The sequence below is a fragment of the Mya arenaria genome, chromosome 10 (genome assembly GCF_026914265.1).
Source record: "Mya arenaria isolate MELC-2E11 chromosome 10, ASM2691426v1".
NCBI lineage: Eukaryota > Metazoa > Mollusca > Bivalvia > Myida > Myidae > Mya > Mya arenaria.
Genome location: NC_069131.1, coordinates 16,294,969 through 16,321,477, shown reverse-complemented (window position 1 = coordinate 16,321,477; position 26,509 = coordinate 16,294,969). Strand labels below are relative to the sequence as shown.

Here is a 26,509-nt window from a genome sequence, read left to right as displayed (position 1 = left end):
GGCTTTATATGCTAAGTTGATGATACTTCAATAGGAGGGCTGAACCCAATACAGACATAGAAGGGGTTACGTTCATCTTGTGCTTAGCCCTCAAATAGTGATTATAATGCTTTAAATTCACAGGAGAAAGTTATATGTATGTGCGTACTTACTTGTGCACTGTTTTACAATAATTAGTTCGGAATACATTAGTGTTGAATTGTATTTAGATTCTCTTCGAAGTAAAAATGCTTTTGACCAAACACTAGTTAAGCTATACTAGATGATGGTTGTATCTGGTTTCTACTGTAAGGTGGTCGATATGAGTTGTCCATAAGACCGCTGGCGTTAAGTGTCAAGGGTCGTGAGGAGTAGAGCATATCAGTCCGGTTGATAAGGCACTTGTTTTTGGCTAGAGTCCTATCCTGGAAATATATTTTAATAAATAAAAAAAACACAGAAAACACACTGTACTAAGTGCACATATGTATTACGAAATTGCTGAAGAACCCTGTTTTATCAGACCAAGAACCCTGTTTGATCAGTGAGTTTCAGCACTTTCAGACAAAAACGCCTGTTTGGTAAGAGAGTTTTGACATTATCAGACATAGGTAGGATCATGTTTAATAAGAGGTTTTTGACATTATCAGAAAAAGAACCCTGTTTGATAAAAGAGTTAAGACATTATCAGACCACGAACCCTGTTTGTAAAGAGACTTTGGAATTATCAGACAAAGAACCCAGTTTGATAAGAGAGTTTTGGCATTATCAGACCAAGAACCCTGTTTGACAAGAGGGTTTTGGCATTATCAGACCAAGAACCCTGTTTGACAAGAGGGTTTTGGCATTATCAGACCAAGAACCCTGTTTGATAATAGAGTTGTGATATTATCAGACCAAGAACCCTGTTTAATAAGAGAGTGTTGACATTATCTGACCAAGAGCCCTGTTTGATAAGAGAGTATCAACATTATCAGACCAAGAGCCCTGTTTGATAAGAGAGTATCAACATTATCAGACCAAGAACCCTGTTTAATAAGAGAGTTTTGGCATTATCAGACCAAGAGCCCTGTTTGACAAGAGAGTTTTGGCATTATCAGACCAAGAGCCCTGTTTGACAAGAGAGTTTTGGCATTATCAGACCAAGAACCCTGTTTGACAAGAGAGTTTTGGCATTATCAGACCAAGAACCCTGATAAGAGAGTGTTGGCATTATCAGACCAAGAACCCTGTTTGATAAGAGAGTTTTGGCATTATCAGACCAAGAGCCCTGTTTGACAAGAGAGTTTTGACATTATCAGACCAAGGACCCTGTTTGACAAGAGAGTTTTGGCATTATCAGACCAAGAGCCCTGTTTGACAAGTGAGTTTCAGCATTATCAGACCACGAGCCCTGTTTGACAAGAGAGTTTTGGCATTATCAGACCAAGAACCCTGTTTGACAAGAGAGTTTTGGCATTATCAGACCAAGAACCCTGTTTGATAAGAGAGTTTTTTGACATTATCAGACAAAGAACCCTGTTTGATAAGAGAGTTTGTTTTGACATTATCAGACAAAGAACCCTGTTTGATAAGAGAGTTTTTTTGACATTATCAGACAAAGAACCCTGTTTGATAAGAGAGTTTTGGCATTATCAGACCAAGAACCCTGTTTGATAAGAGAGTTTTGGCATTATCAGACCAAGAACCCTATTTGATAAGAGAGTTTTTTTACATTATCAGACCAAGAACCCTGTTTGATAAGAGTTTTGGCATTATCAGACCAAGAACCCTGTTTGATAAGAGAGTTTTGGCATTATCAGACCAAGAACCCTGTTTGATAAGATAGTCTTGGCATTATCAGACCAAGAACCCTGTTTGATAAGAGAGTTGTGGCATTATCAGACCAAGAGCCCTGTTTGACAAGAGAGTTTTGGCATTATCAGACCAAGGACCCTGTTTGACAAGAGAGTTTTGGCATCATCAAACCAAGAGCCCTGTTTGACAAGAGAGTTTTGAAATTATCAGACCAAGAACCCTGTTTGATAAGAGAGTTTTTTGACATTATCAGACAAAGAACCCTGTTTGATAAGAGAGTTTTTTTTACATTATCAGACAAAGAACCCTGTTTGATAAGAGAGTTTTTTTGACATTATCAGACAAAGAACCCTGTTTGATAAGAGAGTTTTAGCATTATCAGACCAAGAACCCTATTTGATAAGAGAGTTTTTTTTACATTATCAGACCAAGAACCCTGTTTGATAAAAGTGTTTTGGCATTATCAGACCAAGAACCCTGTTTGATAAGAGAGTTTTGGCATTATCAGACCGAACAAAGAGTAGAAGATTCCATGTGTAATTCCATTGTCTACATTTTCGTGTAATCCATGAGTATATAATCTTCTCAAATTTAACATAATTTTCCATTCTCTTTTAAACAAAGCATAAATGCAAATACGTTAAAAACCAAGTCTTAATGAAAGGCATCATTTCTTTAAATGGGTATATCGCTGATGGTAAAAGGAATGAGACCTGTCTCACAGATAAGCTGTATTTCACCCATCAATGATTAAAATAGTTGAGGCCCTAATAATTAAATGATTCAGATATATTATTATCAATCAACTGACACACTGGCAATGGCTTGCAAACAAGTTCATCTACAAATTTATGTTATCAGGGCCTCACATGGTACGTTCTCAACTATAATCATGGATCTTGTGTATCTCACAGTAAAAACTATTTATACACTGTTTTCAATGGATGTATATGCCTCAGTGATGCATATCATTGGCTGTCTCTAAGATGTCGGATATACGTACCGTTCTCACGTACACCTTCTCTATTTCCAATTTCTTCTTGCGATGACGGTCCTAAAATGGATAGTTTATTAATGTCACAGGCTCAGAAAGGTATACAGCATGTTAAAAAGCGTACCTTAGACCCTTTGCTTGAAGTTTAGTTGCTTTACCAACTGAGCTAACTGACATAACTCACATACTCTCTGACCTGTATGATTCAATACCCTGACATTAATTAGGATATATAACACACCACTGAGGGTCATATAACATTGTAAGGGCAGGCCAGTCAGCCCCGGAAGGTGTATAATAATATAATACCAACATTTAATATTACCATTTAAACCATTTTAAAGTGCTTAAGGTAGTCTTTATTGAACAAACCAAATAATGCACAAACAATTCAACCGTTTCTTTTTTGCCATTGTGAACAATGGAAAGCCACACTCAACAGTGTCAGCGGTCCATAATACATTTTAGGGAAGGAAAGAAATAATGCCATCCAGTTAAACAAAATAAAACTTAAAATTTAGAAGTGACAAATACAGTGTGTGATATTTTTACAAAACCTAAATCCCAGTAAATTTCCATTTTACCGACCGTTCCAAGGCGGTACCGAACACTCCTTGATAAACACCTTGGTTTTTATACAGTATATATGTACTGTGTTGTTTGTGGAGTTTGTGCAGTTGTTCCATGTTTCCGGTTAGTGATTGTTTGTTTTTGTGTTCTATGTCTTTGGCGTTTACTCTGTGCCATAAAACGGGGTTTATGTTTAAACCTTTGGATACTGAGCTTCTTTCTGTAGTTTTTCATATAAATATTAACATAAAGCGTTTTTTATTGTTGAAGAAATTGTTGTACATATGTCAAGGATTGAGATATTAGAAGGATACCTACCACACACCAAATGATGATACAAATTGGAACGTAGATAATGAGGGAGAACCCTGTCACACAAGCAACCATGTTGGTCTTGAATGATTCAACTGAAAAAAAATCATATGTTTTCACTGATTTGCTAATCAACACTTTCGTAATTCCGGAAATAAAATTGATTAAATAAAAATTAACGTACTTCTTACCTATTTACTTTCCTTTTTTTAATATTTAGTTTCATATTTTTTAATATCTTTGTTTCATATTTTTTTAATATTTAGTTTCATATCTTTTTAATATTTTGTTTCATATTTAAGATATTGCAAATGGGATCAGTGAGGGCTCTTAAACAATAATTAAATTTCATTGAAGAGAATTGTGTACATAAAGTAATTTATATCATGCATTTTCTTGTTTATCTTTGTATGTTTGATTTGGGATTGGAGATCATCGACCCAATTCCACACATGGGGAAATAAAAAAGGAAAATATACTTGCATTATTGAGAAATAAATTGTTCTTACAAATTCATTTGACACCTGCACAAGTATATCGCTTGTCATGTGTCTTAAACGTCACTGTACCTTATATACTAAGATTGCCTTATACTTTATTTTTGCCATGTTGACTGCTGAATTGCTTGTAATGTTGTAATGTAATAACATGTTACTTACCGTGACAAAAAGTGAATGTGTTTATGTACAAAATTTGTAGAATTTGTAATACACAACAGTAAGACACAATGTACAATATTGATATAAATGTTTACTTTCATTGCTATAACTTAAGTAACTGGAACTTAAATCACTTACCAAGAAAGTCGAAGCTGATTTCATCAATCAAGTCCCACAGTCGCTTTACAAGGTCCGTTGTGACCTTGATACAAACACCCTGTAAACAATTACAACTAACATGTATAATTAAATGAAAATCTTACGGATGCGAAATTGAACTAGAAATACGTTGGACACAACATTTGTTTAGGTATAGGCTTCTCACCGAGGCAACCCGGGATCGATTTCCGGCCTGGGCGCATGTGAGTTTGGTAAGTGGTCACCAAGCCGGCCAAGTGGGTTTTCTCCGAGTACTCCGTTTCCCCCCACAAAAAAAGACCACACTCTCGCGAAACATCGTGCCAACAAGAGTGACTTAGTTTAAGTCATTATAACAACCGTTGTAAAATATATAATGTTTAAACTAACATTTGTCACAGAAGCAAGGGCCATTATTCAGCCCAATCTTTATGGGCATCAAAATTAATAGTTGCACAGCTAATACACATACTGATCAACATTGCAGTAAAGTTCGGTGCATCTTTTTAAAATGTAACAACAGAATGATATGAAATAAGTAAATCGTATGTCATACAGCAGCACAATATCCCTGGACACAAGATCTTCCATCGGCGAGAGTATCGTTGCGGTACACCGTACACGGAAAGTCGGCGTTTGCACGGCAACATCGCTTGCAAGAATTTTTAACTGTAAATGACAAAAATGTAAGAAGTGCTCAGAAAAAAAACAGGTAATTCTCAGCTGTTTGAACATAAGGAAGTGAAACGGTCTAAAGTAACACTGTAAGAAATGGAGCATGTGAAGGTATGAGTAAATAACAGTCACTAAAATCGTATATTAGGCTAATGTTAATAAGTGCACTAGTAAAATATGATAAATTTAAGATATCAATCAAAACCATTTTTCTAATTTTGGTGACAGCTTTATTCACCTTTACCTGACGGACCCCTAAATTAATCTCTCTCTCCTACGTTTTCACATTTGTCTACGACCTTATCTGAGAGTCATTGGTAATTATTAATTAATAAAATAAATCTAAATTAGCTATAAGGGCGACAAATATATGAATCAGTTATGGCTGAAATATAGCTAATCACTGAGACAGACCTCTTTCCTTGTAACAAGGCATAACACTGTCACAAAACAATGTTCAATAATCATGCACAAGCATAATACTTTAATAAGATTTACCTCTTACGTCGTTTTTTCTTTATTTAGGGTTGTGGGGATAAGAGTGAGGTTTGTGCACGTAAACTGGTTTAAACCCCCAGGTAAATTTACATTTTACTGACCGTTCCAAGACGGTACCTAACAATCCTTGATAAACATACCTAGTTTTATTATATATATTATGTATGCACTGTGTTGTTTGTGGAGTTTTGAGCTGTTCTTCCATGTTTCTTGTTTGTGATATTTTGTTTTTGTGTTCTATGTCTTTGGCGTTTACCCAGTGCCATTAAACCGGGTTTATGTTTAAACGTTTTGCTACTGAGCTTGTTTCTGTAGTTTTTCACATAAGTATAACACTAGTATAGTCACTATCAAAGAACAGAAAATGTGTTCTATATTACCAGATTTACACACACATGAGATCTGTCCCCGATATTCACAATATCCTACGCAATTTCCCGCCAGGCATGCCCCGCTGTAAACATATAATGAAAAACGATGAATCAGTAGCGGTAACAATGAAACATATTAAGGCCCACATGTTAATACCGGTCATTTTTTCACAGTTGAGTCATTAAGGATTGATTCTGTTTCTTCAAGCTCTTTCTTGCTGTATGAACATAGGAAGGCGCAAAAGCAAATTCGATGTAATACTGATGTTGGTCAAACTGGCACAGTAATGATTGCCCATATGCATAGGCTGTAATAGATTGTTTCAACCAGTTTTATTTGCCAGACAAATATCACAATTTTGGCCTAAATTGATGCAATTGGGAGCTTAGCTCTGGCTGGGCCATTATTCAATATTTATCTCATTCTTTTTCTAAGACATTCCTCAGTGATTCCATTAAGCTTATTGGTCAGCTAAATATACAGGCCAATCAAAACACTTAAGAGTCTTATCTTAAAATTAAGTTCAATCTGATGCCTTCTTAGACATGCCGCAGTAAGTCTATGCAGTTAAATATACAGGCCAATCAAAACACGTAGCTTATTATCAAGTTCAATCTAAGTGAAGAAATAACAGAACAAGCTTATTACAATGCAAGAAACTGAATAATATTTTTTTTAAATAGATTTGAATAATCGCTCAGATACCTCAGAAAAAGATGGCAAGTTATAAGATTTCCATTCTATGCATTAGCGATTTTTGCAGAAGAAGTCACAAATAAAATAACAACTATACCTACCCATCAGTACATAATGTACCATCAGCCTTGTTGGTCTCATTGTCGGGGCATTTCAGACCCTTCCCAGTTCATGCAGTCAAGGAAAAGTGGGAACTATATTGAATCATGATGAGGCTTAAAATTATTTTGATGTTTATACAAACCATGTCCTTCTATGCTTACGGTGAAGACATATATGTATAAAGAAAACCATGATATCTAATGCATACATAATAATGGAGGATATTTGTTTGTTTTTGTGTTAAGATTGTATTATATTTCACATAGTGAGCACCAAAAGTTTTATCTCAAAAGTGGTGTAGCAACGAATGAAATATTAATTTCAGGTGTTAACAAGATGGGAAGTATAGAGGATATTTCTTAATTTTAGTGTAAGAACGTAATGTATTCCAACGAATGAGCATCTAAATGAATGTTTCACGAGTGGCACAGCCTCAAATGAAATATGAGGATATTTGTTGATTTAAGTTTCAAAATATTGACATTATGCAAGTCAATTTAATTTTCTGCAATTTTTATCTGCTGCATCCATAACAAAAAATAATAACTATGTTTCTTTATTATACTGTAGATATGTCAAAACAAAACTGTTCAATGTGTGAAATGTATTTTGTGACATCAAAGACAAAGGATATTCGCAATATGTTTTCTCCTTGCAATAGCCATCCACATCTCCTCTACAGATTACAGTTGTCGGGGCCAAAAAACAGTTGTCTGTACAGCAGTCATTGTTTGAAGGGCTGGAAGAAACCATTCATATGGAAATGAAATTGAAATGCAAAAAATAAAATATGTAGTAGGTTGGTTTTGTACATGCTCATTTGTTTTAGCTTGTTAATGACGAAAGTTGATAGCTTATAAAATCACTCTCTAATCCGTTCCCTGGGCAGAATCGAGTACAGAGGTTTTGAGGAGCCATGAGAAAGTACACCTAATGGAAATCAAACCCACCTCTTGTGTTTAAGGCGGCAACCTAAACAATGTACCACGGACCACTTTCAACTCTGGTTAAGGTTAATAGTTGATTTGGCTATAAAGAATGCATGTTAAAAAATAAATTTACAGTTGATGGTAAACTAAAATCATTTCCTATACATTTGACAGTAATTTAATTCAAAACTTATATTTATTATTTATTTTACCTAAAATAACATTTCTTTCAGCTTGGTTTATTAAGAGGCAAGCTGATATAGCATATATTATCATACTGGATGTGTTTCGTGATTAGAATCCTGTCCATGCTGTTCATTAAAAGTTCCTCTGCTGGGGAACGAGGCCGACAAACATACCAATAACTCATTTCCTCCCTTATTGTTGACACATCCATTCCTACACAACTGTCCACCTCACTGAATGTGAACTACCTAAGATGTTTTGCAAAGAAAACAGGTGTACCTGCAAGTAGCTCCTGGTCTCAAAGTACAGTCATTGGCACAGCACGTGTCCTGGTTGACCATTCCAAGAAACCCTGCGTCACATTCCTCTTCCCCATCCACACGCCCATTTCCACAAAGTTGTTCACCTCGCGCAACTAAAGCAGAAACAACAGAGACATTATTTTTTTATGATAACGCTGATCCATGAATAACCCTTGTAAAATAGGGCTGCAAGCTAATTCTCTCTACATCTGCATCTTCGTTTATTCTATGTTAATCTTAAACAACTTTGTGTTGACGCGACTTTCGGATGATAACATTGCAAAATACAGAAAAATGTATTCATTTGTGGTAACATACATATTGTGACTACAGCAGGTATTTCTCTTACGCAGAAAACCTAAGACTCTGACGTAAATTTATAGCCTGGTACTCCCATTTCCTACTGAAGGTGCATGGCTGTGGCCCCCCAAATAGAATACATGACAGCTTGAAAAACAAAGTGATTTATATCTTGTAGAGAAATGTAGTTGTTAGATGTCTGCTAAACATTGCATGGTCGACCATTTTCTGGGCTTCAAATGAGTAAAACATTGACTGAAAGCTAGATTTAAGTTTTAACGAGAGATATAAAATAAATTAATCTCCGAAACAAAAAACTACTCACCCACAAAGCAGGAGGATTTGCTTGATAAAACTGCATTCATGTATTTGATACTGCATGGTGAGAATTTCTGAAAAGTGATATTTTCACCGAGATATAGATAATATGCTAGGATGTATAATACACTATGATAGATAATATTGTAGGATAGGTAATACTGATACGCCCCAGTGAAAGTGACATTAAATATCACTTATCTTATATCAAGTTGTCCGTTGGTGATACACCCGGTGGGAGTAAATTATTTACAAGATGAATCTTAAATTAAACAGTGTTTAAAATTGCAAACCGATTCTACTTGAAAAACAATCATTACCACCGGTTTTCATAGCTCATGTGAATGCTTCCATGTGAGTTTTTCGATTAAGAACTTGTTTATCATTTGCCGATGCCTTTTAACATAAATTTTTATGAGATTTTAAGTAAAAACACAGCAGCTTACACGGAGTACATTTTGAAGAGAATTGCTCATATATGTTTCCGGCCGTGGCCTACTTTTTCTAGGTTAGTGTCGTAAAACTATTATTATATGTTAACCGGACATATTTCGGTATAGGAATGTAGTTAACTTCGCTATGATGGATAAAACGATAGGATAAATACTATGCTAGGATGGATTATATGCTAGTTAAAACGAACACAATATTGATAGAAATGGACAAAAAATCATTTTGATTGATCTTGAGGCTCTTCAGAATGGAGCAGTTTTTCGATGTTTGAAAATATCTAGCAGTTTTATAAAGTTCATAAAAATAGTTAAATCTAAGGCAAGCTGGTGAAATCATTTTCGAAATTTATTGTGATGTCTATTGAACAATTTAAAATGCAATCTATGATAGTTTACCGTCCAGTTTTGAAGAATATATATATAATGTCATGTAACCATTCATTTTTATAGCTAATAAAATGCTAAAAATCAGCCTTTTCGTTGCGAAAAAATATAAAATTGGACTTAAATGTACTCTTTCAAATAAATGCATTTTACTTATGATATGAAAGTTCTCAATTAATATTATAATAACTTGTAAACAACCTTTGTGGTTAATTTGATGTCTATATGTTTTAGCATCTGTTTTATTTTGTCATTGGTATTCTAACATTTAGTTTTTTCACAATAAATCTTCACTCTTCAACATTTGAAGTTTGGTGTTTTCCCATGCGTTTGTACTTGTAGAGTGTGCACAGATGATAACTACTCAATGCTGAGTTAATGCTGATTTGGATTTCATGCTCCTTCAGGTACTTTAGCCATCAAGAATGTTTAGTACTGTAAAGAAAAAAGTTGTACTTTAAAACCTTTCTTAATAATTAGTATAAATACTTATACTGGCATACATATACAAAATAAAATATAAACTGTTTAAAATTTCTCGACTATATTTTGAAAAACAAGCTGATACATATAATGAAAATTATGAAATTTATTGATAACATTCATAATCATCATCATCATCATCAGCAGCAGCAGCAGCAGCAGCAGCAACAGCAGCAGCAGCACCACCACCACCACCACCACCACAACCATAACCACCACGACCATCACCTCCACCACCACCACCACCACTTGATAATTGAATACAGTGTGTTATATTACAAACACCGAGTCAAATATTTTTTATATAAAATACTCACATCATCACTATCAGAAGCAACGGCCTTGTGGATAGACATGGTTGTCAAATCCGCTCTAAAATATTTAATGTAGGCTGGAGAATTCTTCATAACCTGTTGTTGACTTTGTAATATTCAGTCATTATTCTGCCTGAAAGATATTAGACTTCTGTTTGTTAACCAGCAGAAACTACCACCGTAAAAATCCAAATGCACAAGTATTATACATTATCCACTTATATCCGTTTTAGCCAAGGGTAAGGTGTGGTAGACAAAAATATGTAATTGTTGTGCACATGGTTGATAATGATTTTAGACAGTCTGGGGGTTTGATGAGACCTACACCAAGCAAATGAGTTTTGCTAGCGTCCAAGCAGTCGTAGGTTTGAGCCCCAAACCACGCACAACTTTTCCTCACAGGTTAACTTTAAAAACATGGATTTTGTGAACAAAGAACGGGTATGTACATGCATGATGTTATGTTAGAAATAGGTCACGTACCAAATCACTTAAAATGATTAAACAAAATTTTAAGTCTAATATTTTTCTAAGATAAAATAATCTAAATAAATATTACATACTCATATACATAAATAATGTACATGTATAAGTATATGTACAAATATGGACATGCTGTCTAAACATTTAGCTTATAAAAATGATTTAAGAATTCCAAAGATAACACAACACAAACGTTTTTGAACACATACAAAACGTACAGAACTGCTCAAGGTCTACTTACAATTATTACCCTTTGACACGAATATCTGAATATCCCAATTCCATGCTGGTTGTTGACAGTTTGTTTTTTTTTCGACAGAAAATCTTCTCTTTCGCGTATAATTCACTAATAACGCATGTTTTACTGTAATGACTCAAATTGTTAGATGTATCATAATTATACTCAGCTCTTTATGTAGCTAGATATTAAAGAAAAACACTTACTTAGAGGGAATAAGAACAACGCCAAATGATAGTCATGTTTATATAGCTTATTCCGTCGTGACATAAATTGGAATACAAATAATTCTCATTTCAATGAAATAACTCAACACACATTTGTATAAATTCGCCAACCAAAGCCCAACAAAAGCAACACAAAAAGCAAAACAAGAGAAAAGATAAAACTTCATAACACAAAAGCAACAAACACGATATTTACATTAACAAACACACATGCAACATGCAGAATACGTCATGCTGTAGCAACCATATTTACCTTAAATGAACTGAAAACCCCTGTAATCCAAAATATCAATTATAGATGTCGTTTTACTTTACCAATCAATACTGATTATACTAAGTGATTTTCAAGTAAATTTTACAGAGAAAACAAAATAAATAACCATTAAAAAGGCAGAAAGACCATGACAACTCTTCCCTTTATAATTACTTCTCAATTTTCACAAGTTAGAAATCACACGTAGAAAAAAATTTCTCAAACGTTTTGTACATTCGAAATTTAAATGTAAGCCCGCATCGTGCATATAAATGACGTTAAATTTCCCCCTCAAAACAAAAGGGTCTATACGATTTAATAAATAAAAAGTTCAAATCCTTAGCCATGGTCTTTTCCAAATATGAGTTTAACTGACAATAACTCTCTTTGTAGACGCATCATCCACCGGCCGAGGGAATACTGCTGATATGATCACACGGATATTTGGATGTTGTTTACGAATAGCACAAACCAAATCCGCAAATGCGCTACACATAAAAGATACACTGTCTCCTTTGGCAACATTATTAATGCCTACATGAATCAAAACTAAACCTAAAGGAAGCCTCACCTAAGCACCTTGTAAAATTGAAAAATATCTTAAAGTCAACTTACTGTCACGACAATCAAGATCGAATGAAAAAACCGCGCAACTATTTTCCCCAAGCAATTTCATTACCGCGATTGAACAGCCAATCAAAATTTCGACCAATGAAACTCAATGATAAAATTTACTGCAAAAACCGGATGAGTTAAAGTGAAAGTAGATATGTAAATCCGGAAGAAACAAAAAGAAAATAAATGTCGCAAAGTATAATAAATTATTTTATATTAAAAATATGCCAATCAAATGTCAGCCGTCCTCTTCTAGAGTTTATTTATTTTAAACGTATATTCATGAGAAAAACATCACCGAGTTTCCAAATACTACGATGTAGAAATTCCATTATTTGACCTATGAATATGGGAAATACCTTCTGCTTCTAAAAATAGCAACATACGGTACAGGCCGAATACGTCCGATGTTCGCCGCGATCTGTTACGGCGATTGGCGATATATATCGATGTTACCCGATGTTACCCGAGTTGTATTGTATTGCATGGCTTATACCTTAAACATACTTTTTAGCACACAGTCGTATTTCAATGATTGTAATGGTTTTAAAAAATCATTTAAGCACACGGTTTTTGTTCAATGATTGTAATGGTTTAAAGATATGTTTTATCAGACAGACTTATTTAAATGATTGTAACGGTTTCAAAGATAACCTTTAGAAAACAATCTTATTTCCATGGCTTAAATGATAACCAATGGAAAAACATTCCTTTTAACCAATAGAAAACAGTTTTATTACCATGATTTAAATGAGAATCAATAGAAAATAGTCTTATTTCAAAGGTTTATATGATATCCCTATAAAACAGTCCTATTTCCACGGTTTAAATGATAACCTATGGAAAACAGTGTTATTGTCATGGTTTAAATGATGATCTATTGAAAACAGTCTTATTTCCGTGGTTTAAATGATAACATATAGAAAACAGTCTTATTTCCATGGTTTAAATAATAACCTTGAGAATCAGTGTAATTTTCATGGTTTAAATGATAAACTATGGAAAACAGGCCTATTTCCATGTTTAAATGATAACCAATCAAGTACAAAGAAAGACTTACATCATTATTTGGGTCTTCACCTGTCACAGAGTAGGGGTACATGATGTATTTGCCGTTATCGAAGAGGCTGCCGGGGGCACAGTCTCCAGAGGAAGGGTCGGGTTCACTGCCCCAGTTGTAACCAAACTCTGAATAGTTATTTGGGTCATTTAGCTATATATTAAGAACAGAATACAGTTAATACAAGATGTGATACAAGGGCCAGGGAGCAGTATTCAATAAACTGTTTGTACTTTTTCTTAGGCACGCCTTAGTGAGTCTATTCAGCCAATTGCAAAGATTCATACCTAATAAATTATCAACCTCAAATCAGAATGAAGATTAAAGGGATGTTACGATAGGCAGAATTCATAATAGAGTTATGGTTCTTAAATTGGGTACAAACACATACTGAATAATTTTCAAACATTCATGTTTGTCGAGGAAACCAGTTTGTGTTCAACTGGTCAAAGAGTAATGCTTCTTTAAAAGTTATTTCCATCAACTAATGCTTTAAATAAGCTTGATTCACTTCTAACCCAAACCTTTTAAATACTGACGAAAAGTATTTCATTCACTAGACAACTTTCTGACAAGGGAGGCTATTTGGGGGAAAATGAACCACCGTCAGTTATTGTTCTTGAAATGTGCATGATTTCAAATGTGCTTATATGATGCTTCAAGTTTCATTTAATTCCTTCAAAAAGTTTCAAGTCTTGATGAAAAGTCCATTTAAATTAAACTTATTTATTTAACAACGATTGTGAGACAAGATTTGACACCATTATATCAAAAAGGTCAAATGTTTGTTGAATTATATTAAATTACAAAAGGCCTTGCCTGAAATAATTCAATAATAAGAGGCTTCTTAAACTGTGCTTAAAGATTTTATTTTTAGATGAATAGTTTTTTATATTACCGTGAGCTGTTACAAGAGCTTGTTGTGTGAAGGTGACAGTATCGCCTGCTCCATTCTTGGATGAGGATCAGCTAGTGTTGAAGTACCTCAACACTCCACTGTAGGACCGAGCTGTGAATGTAGAGACTTTAAAGTTAGATAAGTTAACATGACCATCCAGTGTTGAAGTACCTTAACACTCCACTGTAGGACCGAGCTGTGAATGTAGAAACTTGAATGTTAGATAAGTTAACATGACCAGCCAGTGTTGAAGTACCTTAACACTCCACTGTAGGACCGGGCTGTGAATGTAGAGACTTGAATATTTTTTTATATTACCGTGAGCTGTTACAAGAGCTTGTTGTGTGAAGGTGACAGTATCGCCTGCTCCATTCTTGGATGAGGACCAGCTAGTGTTGAAGTACCTTAACACTCCACTGTAGGACCGGGCTGTGAATGTAGAGACTTGAATATATTTTTTTATATTACCGTGAGCTGTTACAAGAGCTTTTTGTGTGAAGGTGACAGTATCGCCTGCTCCATTCTTGGATGAGGACCATCCAGTGTTGAAGTACCTTAACACTCCACTGTAGGACCGAGCTGTGAATGTAGAAACTTGAATGTTAGATAAGTTAACATGACCATCCAGTGTTGAAGTACCTTAACACTCCACTGTAGGACCGGGCTGTGAATGTAGAGACTTGAATGTTAACACGACCATCCGGTGTTGAAGTACCTTAACACTCCACTGTAGGACCGGCTGTGAATGTAGAGACTTGAATGTTAGATAAGTTAACATGACCAGCCGGTGTTGAAGTACCTTAACACTACACTGTAGGCCCGAGCTGTGAATGTAGAGACTTGAATGTTAGATAAGTTAACATGACCAGCCGGTGTTGAAGTACCTTAACACTACACTGTAGGCCCGAGCTGTGAATGTAGAGACTTGAATGTTAGATAAGTTAACATGACCGGCCAATGTAGAAGTACACTCCACTATAGGACCTGGCTGTGGTTGTAGAGACTTAAACAGATAAGACCATATAAGCTCCTTTCTGGTAGTTTAATTTCCCGTGTGGGCCAGTTCAACCACAACTTATAGGAATTTCTGACATTGTCATGTCACATAAAACACATACATAGATGCCATATTCCACGGTTGGGGCGGGGGGGGGGGGAATCCCCTCAAATTTCGACCTATCCCCTGGTCGCCCTGTGGGGTATCAGTATCCCCAGGTTTGAAAAAACAACTAGATCAAGATTGACAGTAGAGTGTATACGTGTTGCTGGATTAATTCAGCAATGAAAAAAATAGTGAAATATGTTATTATCTTGCTTAGTGCTTTAACAATTGACTTAAGTGTATGTGGTAAGTAAAGTTTATAGACATACTCGTTTTTTAAAGCTGCACTTTCACAGATATACCGTTTTGACAACTTTTTTTTATTTTTTTGTCTTGGAAAGAGCAAATTTTTGCGTAAATATCTGAAAACCGATGATAAAAGATTGCTGACAAAAGATCAGATCGCAGATTTTCATATTTCCGTTCGAAAATTAATGTTTTATGGCTTAAACCAATACTAACGGTTTACAAAAAATGCATAAAACATCATTTTTTAAACTAAAATTTTAAAGATATCGATCTACTTTTTGTCAGCAGTCTTATATAACTGGTTTCCATGCATTTTTGCAAAAAAATGGCTCGTTCCAAGACAAAAAAAAGTTGTCAGAACGTTCAATCTGTGAGAGTGCATCTTTAAATTCACAATGTATTGTCTTTTTTATATAATGCTGCTGTATCATAAATATATGCTATGATTTAACATGATGATAATTGTATAATGTGTTATTTATTCTTATCTTGTATGTGTATAAGAGAAAGAAATAAATGTAAGTTAATACTCTTTCAGAATTTTGTATTTAATCTTATATTTTAAATGTCGATATTGCGTTTAATTTCGCTGCGTAATCATCCCCTGGTCGTATATCAGAATCCTCTGGAATTCAGACAAAACTACCCTAGGAAGCCTTTCAGAAATATGGCATGTATGCACATATGTTCTTGATAACACAAAAATATATTGTTTTATTTATCTTACGTTCTGAGCATATTCCTCCAAGACTTCCTGCCTTCGAACTAGCGATATATGCAAGCCCCAGTACGCTGTCCTCAAATTGGGTCGCTGTCCATAGGTGGACCACACACGCTTTTGGAAACTCACTTGTTTTACTTAATTCCTGAAAGTTTTGTAAAAAGTAATGTGATAACTTTCACAGTGTTTTTATATTCACATATTCCAGGCGTATTTACTCCCCCCGGCGTATTTACTACCCACAGTTATCAAAGACATCTAGACTCGAAAGCTAAACAGTATATCAAGATATGAAAGCGTAAAGGATATATCTGTACATTACTTAATATCACTTCGAACCTTAAGGCTCTCATTCAAACAAGCAAGATACACATAAGCCACCATATTAATTAACGCTATTATATATATATATTTATAATATAGCTAGTGTAAATAAATAAACTCTCTAAATAAACAAAATATTAGAATATCGCATGTGTGGATTTTTTTTAAAATTTGTTTAAACTTGTTAATATCAATTTTGGAAAACTTGTTAAATAACATCTGTATTTGATGACCACTCCTGTATATTTCTCTGTACGGTATTATTTTCAAGGTACGTGGACATAGTCAGTACCTTTATTCCCAAATACATATACCCAAATTTCATTTGACAGTGTTGTTCAGGTACAATGGTTACTTATTTGGCTGTCGATTCAAATATAAATGTACACGATATTTACAGTTAGTAGTTCTAAATTCCCCCAGTTGGACTTGGCGATGTTGTATGGGTACTTAGCTATGTCATCACCAGTAGAAGCTGCCGTGTGGATCTCAATCTGAAATAGAAAACAACATACATGTTTTTGTTTTGAGTCTTATTTTTGATAACAATATTATTCATGTAGAGAACAAAACGCACGTCTGTTGATTTTCAGACAAAGGTTATAATTCAACAATTATTAAGCAAAAGTAATGGGCCTTGCAGTAAATGTGCATACTATATTTGCCAACATATGTACCAAGTTACATTTTATAAAAGATAAACATTTTTTAAACCGGTACTGGTGTCCATAATAAGTGGTCATGGGAAAGTAACCTTGGTAGGGATCAAACTCCAAAACCTTTTTGATGAGAGGCAGACACCTCAACAATAAGGCAACTCCAATCCTTGTTGGGATTAAACCCACAACCTCTTGGGTGAGAGGCAGACACTTATACACTTAGAACACTCTCATCCTGGTGGGGATCAAACCCACAACCTCTTGGGTGAGAGGCAGACACTTATACACTTATAACACTCTCATCCTGGTGGGGATTAAACCCACAACCTCTTGGGTGGGAGGCAGACACTTATACACTTAGAACACTCTCATCCTGGTGGGGATCAAACCCACAACCTCTTGGGTGGGAGGCAGACACTTATACACTTATAACACTCTCATCCTGGTGGGGATTAAACCCACAACCTCTTGGGTGAGAGGCAGACACTTATACACTTATAACACTCTCATCCTGGTGGGGATTAAACCCACAACCTCTTGGGTGAGAGGCAGACACTTATACACTTAGAACACTCTCATCCTGGTGGGGATCAAACCCACAACCTCTTGGGTGAGAGGCAGACACTTATACACTTAGAACACTCTCATCCTGGTGGGGATCAAACCCACAACCTCTTGGGTGGGAGGTAGACACTTATACACTTATAACACTCTCATCCTGGTGGGGATTAAACCCACAACCTCTTGGGTGAGAGGCAGACACTTATACACTTAGTACACTCTCATCCTTATTGGGATTAAACCCACAACCTCTTGGGTGAGAGGCAGACACTTATACACTTATAACACTCTCATCCTGGTGGGGATCAAACCCACAACCTCTTGGGTGAGAGGCAGACACTTATACACTTATAACACTCTCATCCTGGTGGGGATTAAACCCACAACCTCTTGGGTGAGAGGCAGACACTTATACACTTAGAACACTCTCATCCTGGTGGGGATCAAACCCACAACCTCTTGGGTGGGAGGTAGACACTTATACCACTAGACCACTCTCACCCTGGTGGGGATCAAACCCACAACCTCTTGGGTGAGAGGCAGACACTTATACACTTAGAACACTCTCATCCTGGTGGGGATCAAACCCACAACCTCTTGGGTGGGAGGTAGACACTTATACCATTAGACCACTCTCACCCTGGTGGGGATCAAACCCACAACCTCTTGGGTGAGAGGCAGACACTTATACACTTAGTACACTCTCATCCTGGTGGGGATCAAACCCACAACCTCTTGGGTGAGAGGCAGACACTTATACACTTAGAACACTCTCACCCTGGTTATGATCAAACTCACAACCTCTTGGGTGGGAGGTAGACACTTATACCATTAGAACACTCTCATCCTGGTGGGGATCAAACCCACAACCACTTGGGTGGGAGGTAGACACTTATACCACTAGACCACACTCACCCTGGTTATGATCAAACTCACAACCTCTTGGGTGGGAGGTAGAAACTTATACATGTACCATTAGACCACTCTTACCCGGGTAATGTCCCATTGTAAATCTTACCTCACTGAATTCAAATCCGTACCCATTCCCACCACGGAAGGTTGTAGATTTGTAAATCTGGTTCACTCGGTTCATAACATTTGCCTAAAAACACAATGGTTATGTTTTAGTAACAAAACATTATTTTAAACGTCAGTCTGCTTGGAAAATGGAAACGATATACTATCAACAACAGTTTGAATACATGTTAAATAGTGAGGATAAGTAATAAAATATTAATAACCTTTACTAAGTGCTATTGCATTTAAACAATAACAACCACTCTATGGGTCCATTTGAAGGGTTTTAGAAATTATGACACTAGGATACGTTCAATGTATGACTTAAATCGACTAATATCTTTATTAGAACAGCTCACCGGAACGTACAATAAAGAAATTGAATAAGACTACGACCCTGTTCATCTTTGGATTCAAATATGTTAAAACAACTTGTGGTTTTCATGTTAAAATGAAATTGCCCTTTGTAACAAACATATACCGGGTAATTAAATGTTCTTTTAAGGTACTCAAAATGCTTAACTCCAAATACATGTTATCAGGTATATCATAGTCAAATGTGCTTGTTAATTGAATTTCTGGGTCCCGTTTCAATACCGATTGTAAGGCTTAAGGTCGTAACTTTCTAGGCGTAACTCCGTTTTTGACGTAAGCTGCGTTTCAATAAAAATAATGTAAGGACATTTATCGCATAGATTCTGCCTGTAATTGTACGGTTGAACCCGATCACTCTTAAGCAGCGTATGGTTTATCATGGCCTCTCAAAAATGACACAGTACTGGTTTCTGCCCAGGAAACGGACTCAAAAGTGATTATATAAGCTTAGATTTCGTCACAATCGAGCTAAAATAAATTTGTATACACTAAGATATCTTATTTAAATGGGGCCTTGATGTCTTTCATTTAATATTACACAATCATTACTCTTAACATTTGCAGCATATATGTTGACCATTTTGTGTGTTTTGTGCTACGAGTATGCCCAGTAACTACATGCTATATGTTCAGTATAATCATAATAATTTTATAGAAGAAGAAGAAAGTTTATTTCATATCCAAAAAGCCATACGGCCCATGTGGACAAACACAATATTTATAAGAAGACCCAAAATTACTTACAATATAGTTTGCAGTTTTGAATATGCTTCTACTGCCCATGTGCTCGTAGTATCGGTAGTCGGCTATTGCTGCAACCTGACAGGTCTTATCTCCTACATCCCTTTTAGCCCGCTGACCTTCACCTTAATATAAACATACCAAATAAGACAATTTTCTTACAATCTGAACTTCATTTTTACAGAAAAAAACGTAAAAATTAAGACAATTTCATTTCAATCTGACCTTCACCTTATCCGAAAACCATACCAAATAAGACATTTCCTCACAATCTGACCTCATCTTAACATATAAAACTTATAAAAGAAGACAATTTCATTACAATCCGACTTTACCTTAAAAGAAAAGAAACATACAAAATATGACAATTTCCTCACATTGTTTGGTTGGCATTAAATTGTCCATTTGTTAATTGGATCAGTAGTGAACAATGTTTGAAATCTCTTAGCCTTGACCTTGTAGAACAAGTTATAATTTATGAAGACCTATTTCTTTAAATATATCTGTATGTTTTAAAGATGCCCATTGCTGCCACTTACTATTACTTTGCCAGTATCTGTAGAACTTTTATTCTCAAAATGATAAACTGATTCTTGGATACAATTATGTATACCATTCTATGCAGATAATAATGTAGGGGGCTCACCCTAGTTTTACGCTAGTGAATGTACTTGACACAAATGTATATCACAACTTCTTTTCAACTTTATGTGGGCCGTGCTAACAAGCTCAGCTTGGCTCTCAAGTGACCGACTCAACTCTTATACTACGCAGACATTCTATAGTTCGTACCAATTTCAAACAATTATTGAAAACAGTTTATAAGTTTTAACAGTTTTATTGCATTAATATGGGTAAAACATCACTCGAACTGAGTACAAATGTTTATACAGAAATATTATGTATTTATATCATAATATTTATTAAAGGCCACTATGTTTTCGCTTGTGCGCACGTTCCGAAAAAGCCGTATCATATATAATATAATTCATTTGTTATATTATCTATGAATCTAGCGGTGTTACTTCTGTAGTATAACGCGATTTTAATATTGTTCTGGTAATGGCAATCTAAGCGAGATAACACACTAAAGTCACCCTACTAGCTCAAAACAGTTACCTGTGCTTTAAAACTTCAATACGTATACTGATTCTGTTAATTAAATACTGTAGGCCTTTATCAATTTTATCAAAATTAAACGTTAGTAAAAATAATTATAAATTTTTAATGTATACACAGTCACATACGTTATATGTTTGCTGAGTGATTATTATATCAAGCAGTTCTTTAATGTAACTATAGTTATTATTTCAGTTGAAACTCATATTTATGACTTTAGCGAGCGTAACGTTCTTCTGCTCTGAAGGAAGGCTTAACTCAGACTGACTGCCAACGAAAATCGTGGCGCTTTTATACTCGCACAGCAACCGTATGTTGGCGAAACGCTACTGCCGAGAAAAATGATGGCAATGCCACCCAAAACGTTGGCAATGCCAAGAAAAATGATGGCAGGGACAACAATTTGATTGGCAGCCATTTGAACGCCACAAAATAGAACGTTTATAAGAATTAATGGCAGCCATCTTGGAAAAAATATGTTACTGATACAAAGAAAGGCTCTGAACATAGCCCTAAGTTTTTGAATGTAAAAATAAAAATAAATAAAAAGGATGAGTCACATCATACATGACTGCACTTGACATAAAAAGAGCGGATGTTGCGCAGAATAACAAACTGGCTGACATTGTGCGAGTACAGAAACTTTACGATAAATTATGCAAAAAATATGAATATAACGTCGCACCAGCGGTGAGGAAAACAAATGCATTTTAAACACCAACATATCGAGGAAAGCTATTGTTGAACGTTTTAAATTTGAAAGCATTTTACGTGTGGGGTTAAGCTTATATGAAGTGCACTTTTGGCAAATGTAAATACAGGGTCAGATCATGATACTTTTACCCCTCCGAATGTCATCATGTTCTGAATAGAATCAAGTAAATGTTAAGTAAGATGACTTTCAATATAATATGTTACATTTATAATGTTTAGATTTGTATTTATGTAAATAACAATAACAATCTTAACTTTAAATTAATGTCTCTTGTGTCCAAGCCGTCCAAAGATCTGGGCACAACAATAATGCTATTTCAATATCATCATCAATACCTGAGCTATCTTGAAACTTGTCAAAAGCTACTTCCATCTCATCATCACCTTCATCATCACCTAGCTCAGCCTCAGGGTGAACAGCTTCACATTTCGGATGCCTTAAAATACACATGGCATACAAAACATATGGTGTACATGTATTTGTTAGTTAAGAGGATGTTATGGTTCCATGTTAATATGCATACAAGTCAAGGACATCAGCATTAAAAGTTGCTTGCATTTAAATCTTCCTGTATACAAGTACTTGTAGGAGCTCCAACTCTTTAACCTCTTTCGTTGTGAGTTAATATATGTCATTATTGTTTACTTTGCATACTAATACCTGTATGGTGTAGATTACAATTGTTAGTACGTATGTGTCCTATATATCGGCTACACACTTTCAATATCGAAAAGCAAACATATCATCAAATATTTTGACACAAAAACATAATTAAATTAGTAATTTTGTATTAAGGACATTTCCTGTAAAATGTAAATGCTTTTTAATTGATAATCTGATAAAATCTCATCTTTTACATAAATGTTGCTCAACTCCTTACTTCACCTTCAGATGTTGCAAATGGTGTATGTATTATGCGTGCTAATTATTAAACCTCAAAACTATATATATATATATATATATATTTATATATATCTCTCTAACTCTCTCTCTCTCTCTCTCTCTCTATATATATATATATATATATATATATATATATATATTTTAAACATTTATGTTTTTGTCTTTCATACTAACATTTGCACTGTGGAAGACCCTCAATTGACTTGGAATAAATTGTTTCTGTTTCGTTTTTTTATCTGTGTACTAATCATGGTATTAAGAGATTTTATCAGATTTGTTTTCACTAATCTCATTTTCTTCCACAAGCGTATTATCTATGGTAGCGTGTACTATATCGTATCATATTATCTACAGTAAAACTTGGAAGAACTCACGAGTCATTTTTGATGTCTGAACGTTTGTAGGCAACCATGGTGGACTCATCGTGGAAGTCCATGGTCTCCTTCTCAGCATGGTGGGACAGTGGCTGAAGGAGAATAGTGAATCAAATTTAAAGAGTCGTCCACCTTTCACCAAAGAGGTTGCGGCTTCAATCCCCATCAAGATCACTTCTTCATAGCCTCGTACAATGGACACAAGTTCAACCCAAGAAAGCAGAGTCAGGCGTTATTCTGTATTAAAAATCCGCTTTTATCACAATCAAGTTAAAATAAATCAGATGGCAGGTATGATTTCCATGAAAAAGTTTGAAATCTACACTTTGGAAGAAAGAGTCTTTTTGTCAGTATTTAACAATAAGAAGCTAGATGGCCACTGTATGAAGGTTCCCTGAACTCGCCCGTTTTAGTTATGTGTAAATAAGTTATAGGCCAATTGTATTGTTTAATCAAGGACACACAAAAGGTGTTGCCTTTCAATTAGAAATTGCACTATTACAGAAAACCATGTTTAAAATGTGTCATCTTATATCCTACAGAACTTTGAAACCTAAGTGACATATAATTGGAAAAAGAAATGGTATGAATCTTAAAGGTTGTTTGGTAAACGCAATTGCTTCTCGTTGAAACGTCATGAGTTTGGTTCCAAGACTAGGGACGTGAGTTTGTCTTTTTTAAATCATACTATTTGGAGGTTTAGTGAAAAACAATGTATGAGTATATCAATATCAACTCAATATGAAATAGTGAGTGTATTGAAATTGAATTTCACCGCTACTATTATTTTAGACAATTTCTCTAACAAAACTGAATTGTCCAAAAAAGGTACTTGAACAAAAAAAATAAAAAAGTACTCTGAGAAGTTTTCCCCAAAAATGAAAAATGAACAAAACACCGTGCAGATACATGTCCGAGTAAAATGGTGCTAACAAGCACTTTGTATAATGGTATAACTATTATAAACCTTATTCACAATTGGTGTAAACAAAATCAATTTGAATTAAAAGAGGGAATACCTCAACCACAAACTCTTCCCCATCGGTCGCAAACACGCCCGTGAACACGCCAGTCTTGTCATCCATGTGAAAACTTGCCTCCGATCTCTCATCATCTGCGAATAGGAGAGCAACAATCTTACATTATACAACGGTGATTGGGGCCATCTTCTTAACATATGTACCATACCATCGAATGGTGGTTAGAATGTCTATTCCAAGGCTTAGATTATTTAAGAATTAAAATTCGACATGTTGCATTTTATTGGGGTATGGTATGCAATGGGGCTGTTCAAAATGTTCCTTCGGACTCCACCAACATTTTGAACTGCGCCATTGGGGAAATTGGGGAAAGGATTGAAATTACGGGGAATTTGTTCCCCGTCGGGGAATTAGACACGTTTGAATACACATTTATAAGGACTTATTATCATAAAATTTGTCATAATGACATGTCAATATTCACTCTATCATATTCTTATTATGGATTGAGTTTCTTTCTATATGTCACTTACTTTCTACTACCCCTTCAAAGAAAGTATCTTTGTTGAAGTCATTCACTTCCTCCTTTGATCCGTCGGCATGCACTGCTCGTAGTTTAAATGTGGAGCTGAACAGATGACTAGGCTTGGCATGAATCGTAAAGTTCCTGAAAATAAAATAAACGAAAATGCATCAGGAATTATTTAGTTATTAAACATATTAATGTAAGCTCGCTTAATTATCTGTTCTTCACACTATATGGGTCAGTTAAAAAAGTCACAACATGCATTGAAGTCACCATTTCTTAAAAGTTTACGATATAATATGATGCTTATGCCAGGAATGATGAGCAGCAAATCAAATTTTATTTTGAAATTCTGGCTTTATGCATTCAGTACACATGTCAGCATTTAATTCCACCTTCAAGAAAAAGGTGAAAAATTGTATAACATCTCATTGCGTTTAAAGCCCAACTTCTAACAGCCGGATCTACATCTATCTCTCTTATTTTTTTATCAATAGTTGTCCTTAATTAAAATAATATTATCAGTTTTGCGTGTAAATAGTTTAAAAAAAATACTTAATAATCCGAATATATCGTTCGTCACCTAGCTCACTGTATAATGACAATGCATTTGTAGCTCTTTTCACTTAAAGTATCAATTTACAAAATCTTTTTGTGCACTTTTTCCAAGCACTTATATAACATAAATTAGAGTGATTAATAAATGAAAAACCTGAAATGAAACAGAAAAATGCGTATTTGTGACGCATTTGTGATTTGGAATGGAAACGGTCCGGCCCAGCAGTCTCTTATACCCAACCGAAATTCAGAAGACTTCCGAACGAGTTCCGGACCGTTACAGAGATTTACCATTCCAGTAGGGGAATGGTGCCGTATATCGGCGATAAAAAGAGCCAAGCAAAATCGCTGCATGATGTACATGTACTTACTTGCCGAATGCTGAAACTTTAATCTCTTTAGTAAATCTTCTTTCCTCAATGCTTCGTTTTGACAAAGAATGAACATGAATGTGCTTGGTCTTTACGATGTCATATGTGTGAAATTTATCATCTAAGGCCCCTGAAATATAAGACACACATGTATGAAATGATGAGAGCATGTCAATTATCATTGCAGGAGCTCAAGCGCGCCATGAAGCGTGCCACCACATGCAGGGATGGGTCCAGGATTTGACGTTAGAGGGAGAGTACCATAGGGGTCTAACTTTTTGACTTGTACCCCTTCCTCTTAACCGAAATTTATTTGGTTTTGCGTACTCCTTTAAGAATGTTTTAAAAATATTCTAGTCAAAAATGGTGTATTTCAGGATTATTTTTGTGTGAAACGAAGACACTTTTACCACTCAATGACCTTACCCTCAAATGCAAAACATTTTGGGTGAGAGACAGACAACATTATTAGTTAACAAATACTGACATGTGAATTACCATTATGCCAGATTAAATTGTTTGGATAAAGTGAACTGCGTATTGTTATTTCTCCCACTTGAAATGATTAGATTTTAAAAATGTATTAAATAAATATCTAATTTAATTTATATTAAATTAATATTGAATTCGGTATTGGATAAACTACACAAATTTTGGTATAAGTCCATTTGATTGATAACTTTAATTTAAAATATGTGTTATTGTTTGATTTTAATAGTTCACTCTGATATTCTTTACACAGCTTGCAGTCTTGACAATCTTTTGGGGTGTGTTTCTTTAATTTGATTGATGCTTTATTTAAATTTGAAAGACACTTTGCCAATGTACATTTTGTAAAAGAGATCTGAATATAAGCCACGACATACATGTTTAGCATTGTGCTCTTTTCAATGACATGGATAATAAAAAACAACACATTTTGTAAACTTTCTATAAGTTTTATAAACAATTCTAAATATCAGAGCTAAACAAAGAGCTAA

General features: G+C 35.0%; 1 protein-coding gene across 1 annotated transcript in view; it reads right to left on the bottom strand.

Moving 5' to 3' along the window:
• Positions 1–248: 248 nt before the first annotated feature.
• The window catches only part of LOC128204382 (ADAM 17-like protease), a 35,869-nt gene continuing 9,608 nt past the window's right edge, over positions 249–26,509 (bottom strand). Inside the window, exons 2-20 of the mRNA XM_052905799.1 lie at positions 25,530–25,659; positions 24,608–24,741; positions 24,114–24,208; positions 23,095–23,186; positions 22,153–22,253; positions 19,987–20,108; positions 18,869–18,952; positions 17,029–17,124; positions 16,313–16,451; positions 14,703–14,813; positions 13,337–13,464; positions 8,835–8,901; positions 8,187–8,322; positions 7,449–7,531; positions 5,006–5,118; positions 4,450–4,528; positions 3,659–3,747; positions 2,780–2,830; positions 249–404 (exon numbers count right to left, since the gene is read on the bottom strand). Coding sequence (XP_052761759.1) covers positions 249–404; positions 2,780–2,830; positions 3,659–3,747; positions 4,450–4,528; positions 5,006–5,118; positions 7,449–7,531; positions 8,187–8,322; positions 8,835–8,901; positions 13,337–13,464; positions 14,703–14,813; positions 16,313–16,451; positions 17,029–17,124; positions 18,869–18,952; positions 19,987–20,108; positions 22,153–22,253; positions 23,095–23,186; positions 24,114–24,208; positions 24,608–24,741; positions 25,530–25,659 — 2,006 coding nt within the window. The remainder of the gene's footprint in view (positions 405–2,779; positions 2,831–3,658; positions 3,748–4,449; positions 4,529–5,005; positions 5,119–7,448; positions 7,532–8,186; positions 8,323–8,834; positions 8,902–13,336; positions 13,465–14,702; positions 14,814–16,312; positions 16,452–17,028; positions 17,125–18,868; positions 18,953–19,986; positions 20,109–22,152; positions 22,254–23,094; positions 23,187–24,113; positions 24,209–24,607; positions 24,742–25,529; positions 25,660–26,509) is intronic.